General features: G+C 60.7%; 1 protein-coding gene across 1 annotated transcript in view; it reads left to right on the forward strand.

The window, feature by feature from the left end:
• Positions 1-2,405, forward strand: part of GTF2F1 (general transcription factor IIF subunit 1) — a 4,572-nt gene that overhangs the window by 942 nt on the left and 1,225 nt on the right. Inside the window, exons 2-8 of the mRNA XM_017729479.1 lie at positions 62-194; positions 442-635; positions 790-960; positions 1,304-1,488; positions 1,791-1,941; positions 2,142-2,206; positions 2,307-2,401. Of these exons, the coding sequence (XP_017584968.1) occupies positions 62-194; positions 442-635; positions 790-960; positions 1,304-1,488; positions 1,791-1,941; positions 2,142-2,206; positions 2,307-2,401 (994 nt within the window). The remainder of the gene's footprint in view (positions 1-61; positions 195-441; positions 636-789; positions 961-1,303; positions 1,489-1,790; positions 1,942-2,141; positions 2,207-2,306; positions 2,402-2,405) is intronic.

The following is a 2,405-nucleotide window of genomic DNA, read 5'->3' on the forward strand; positions in this document are numbered from 1 at the left end:
AGTTTGTGGGGTGGGTGTCGGATGTTGCGAGGGGGCTGGGGGGGTTCAGGGGTTTTTTTAGGGGTCTCTGGGGGTATCGGGTGGGGAGGGGATCTGAGGGGTATTTCTGCCCCTCCCCCAGGAACACCCCAAAACGCTACAACATCATGGCCTTCAACAGCGCCGACAGAGTGACCCTGAGCACCTGGGCACAGGTGAGGGGCGTCCGGGGGGGATTTGGGGTCCCGGATCCATTCCCACTCCTCCAGTTGGCAAGGTTTGAGTTGGCAACGGCGAGATTTGGGGTCCAGGATTTGGATCCATCCCAGTCCGTGTCCAGGGGGGATTTGGGATCTTTTGGGATCCTGCTCCACTCCTGCTCCATCGGCAGTGGGATTCGGGGACCTGGGGGCTGGGAATGCCGGGATTTGGGGTCGGGATCATTCCTGCATCCGCGCCCAGGCGCGCATGGAGCGGGACATGAGCAACAAGCGCATCTACGCTGAGGAGGAGCTGCCCGAGTCCGGCGCCGGCAGCGAATTCCACCGGAAGCTGCGGGAGGAGGCGCGGAGGAAGAAATACGGGATCGTCCTGCGGGAATTCCGGGCTGAGGACCAGCCCTGGCTGCTGCGGGTCAACGGGAAAACCGGCAGGAAGTGAGAGGGGAGGGGGGAAATTTGGGATTTGGGGTGGGAATTAGGATGGGGATGGGAATAGGAATGGAATGGGAGAAGGAACAGGGGTTTGGGAGTGGTGAAGGAGTTTGGGGGAATTCTGGGTGACTTTGGGATGGTGATCCCCGTTTTCCAGGTTCCGGGGGGTGAAGAAGGGGGGGGTGACAGAAAATGCCTCCTACTACGTGTTCACCCAGTGCCCCGACGGCGCCTTCGAGGCCTTCCCGGTCCGGAACTGGTACAACTTCACCCCCCTGGCCCGGCACCGCACCCTGACGGCCGAGGAGGCCGAGGAGGAGTGGGAGAGGTGACCCCAAAAACCACGGGGCAGACCCGAAATCCCCTCCCAGACACTCGAAATCCCCTCCAAAGTCCCCCAAATTCTTTCCCAGACCATTCTCCCCCATCTCCCCCTCTAGACCCCCCCCCAGGCCCCCCAAAGTCCTTTCCAAGACCCTTCCAAATCCCCTCAGAGCCCACACAAATTCCCTCCAGCTCCCCCCAGACTCTCCAAATCCCCTCCCAGACCCCCAAATCCTTTTGAAGATCCCCTAAGGCACCTCCCTGGCCCCCTAAATGCCCTCTCAGGCCCCCTCAGGGCCCCCCCAAATCCCCTCCCAGCCCTGCTGAGCCCCCTCAATGCCCCCCAGGAGGAACAAGGTGCTGAACCACTTCAGCATCATGCAGCAGCGGCGCCTGCGGGACCAGGACGAGGAGGACGAGGACAAGGACAAGGGGAGGAAGGCCCCGGGCAAGGGCGGGGGGCTCCGGATTCACGACCTGGAGGAGGATCTGGAGCTCAGCTCCGAGGAGAGCGAGGGCAGCGAGGCTGAGGGTGAGAGGGGAAATCCCGAAATCTCACAGAATCCTCCTCAAAGTGCCCCTAAATCCTCCTTAAATCTCTCCAAAATCCACCCAAAATCCCCCTGTTCCAAGAAGAGTGAGGCCAAGGGTGAGGAGGGAAGCCCAAAATCCACCTAAAACCACACCCAAATCCCCCCCAAAGCCTCCCATATTCTCCCCTAAATCCACCCAAACCTCCCCAAATCCTCCCAAAAAAATGCCCAAAAGCCACAGAATCCTCACTCAATTCCCCCTAAATCCCCTGGAAATCCCCCAAACGTGTGGAATTCCCAGGGGAGAAGGCAGTGAGGCCGAAGGCTGCCGGAGGGGGCCCGAGGAGGAGGAGGAAGAAGGGCAGGAAGGGCTCAGAGGACGAAGCTCTCGAGGACAGCGATGACGGTGACTTCGAGGGCCAGGAGGTGGATTACATGTCTGATGGCTCCAGGTGGGACTTGGGGGCGTTTTGGGGGGCCGTGGAGGGGTCTAGGGAGGATTAAGGGGGAATTTTGTGGATTCCTGGGTGGGTTTGGGAGTTCCTGGAAGGATTTTAGGGACCACAGCAAGGGCTTGTGGCTCCCTGGAGGGAACTTGGGAGGGAAGTCCTCCCATCCCCTCCTGATCTCCCCAATCCCCCTTGTCCTGCAGCAGCTCTGGCGAGGAAGACGCCGGCAAAGCCAAAGCGCCCAAGGAGGAGGAGGAAGGCCCAAAAGGTGGGGTTGGGGAGGAGGTCGGGACCCCACTCTTGGTTCCTGAGGGAGGATTGGGGGGATTTTTGGGGTCCAAGATCCTCAGGACCCTCCCCCAACAAAGGCATCGATGAGGCGAGCGAGAGCAGCGAGGAGAGCGAGGAGGAGAAGCCAGAGGAGAAGGAGGAGGAAGAGGAGGGAAAAGCTACCCCCACCCCCCAGG

Source organism: Corvus brachyrhynchos, unplaced genomic scaffold, assembly GCF_000691975.1.
Source record: "Corvus brachyrhynchos isolate BGI_N302 unplaced genomic scaffold, ASM69197v1 scaffold721, whole genome shotgun sequence".
Taxonomy (NCBI): Eukaryota; Metazoa; Chordata; class Aves; order Passeriformes; family Corvidae; genus Corvus; species Corvus brachyrhynchos.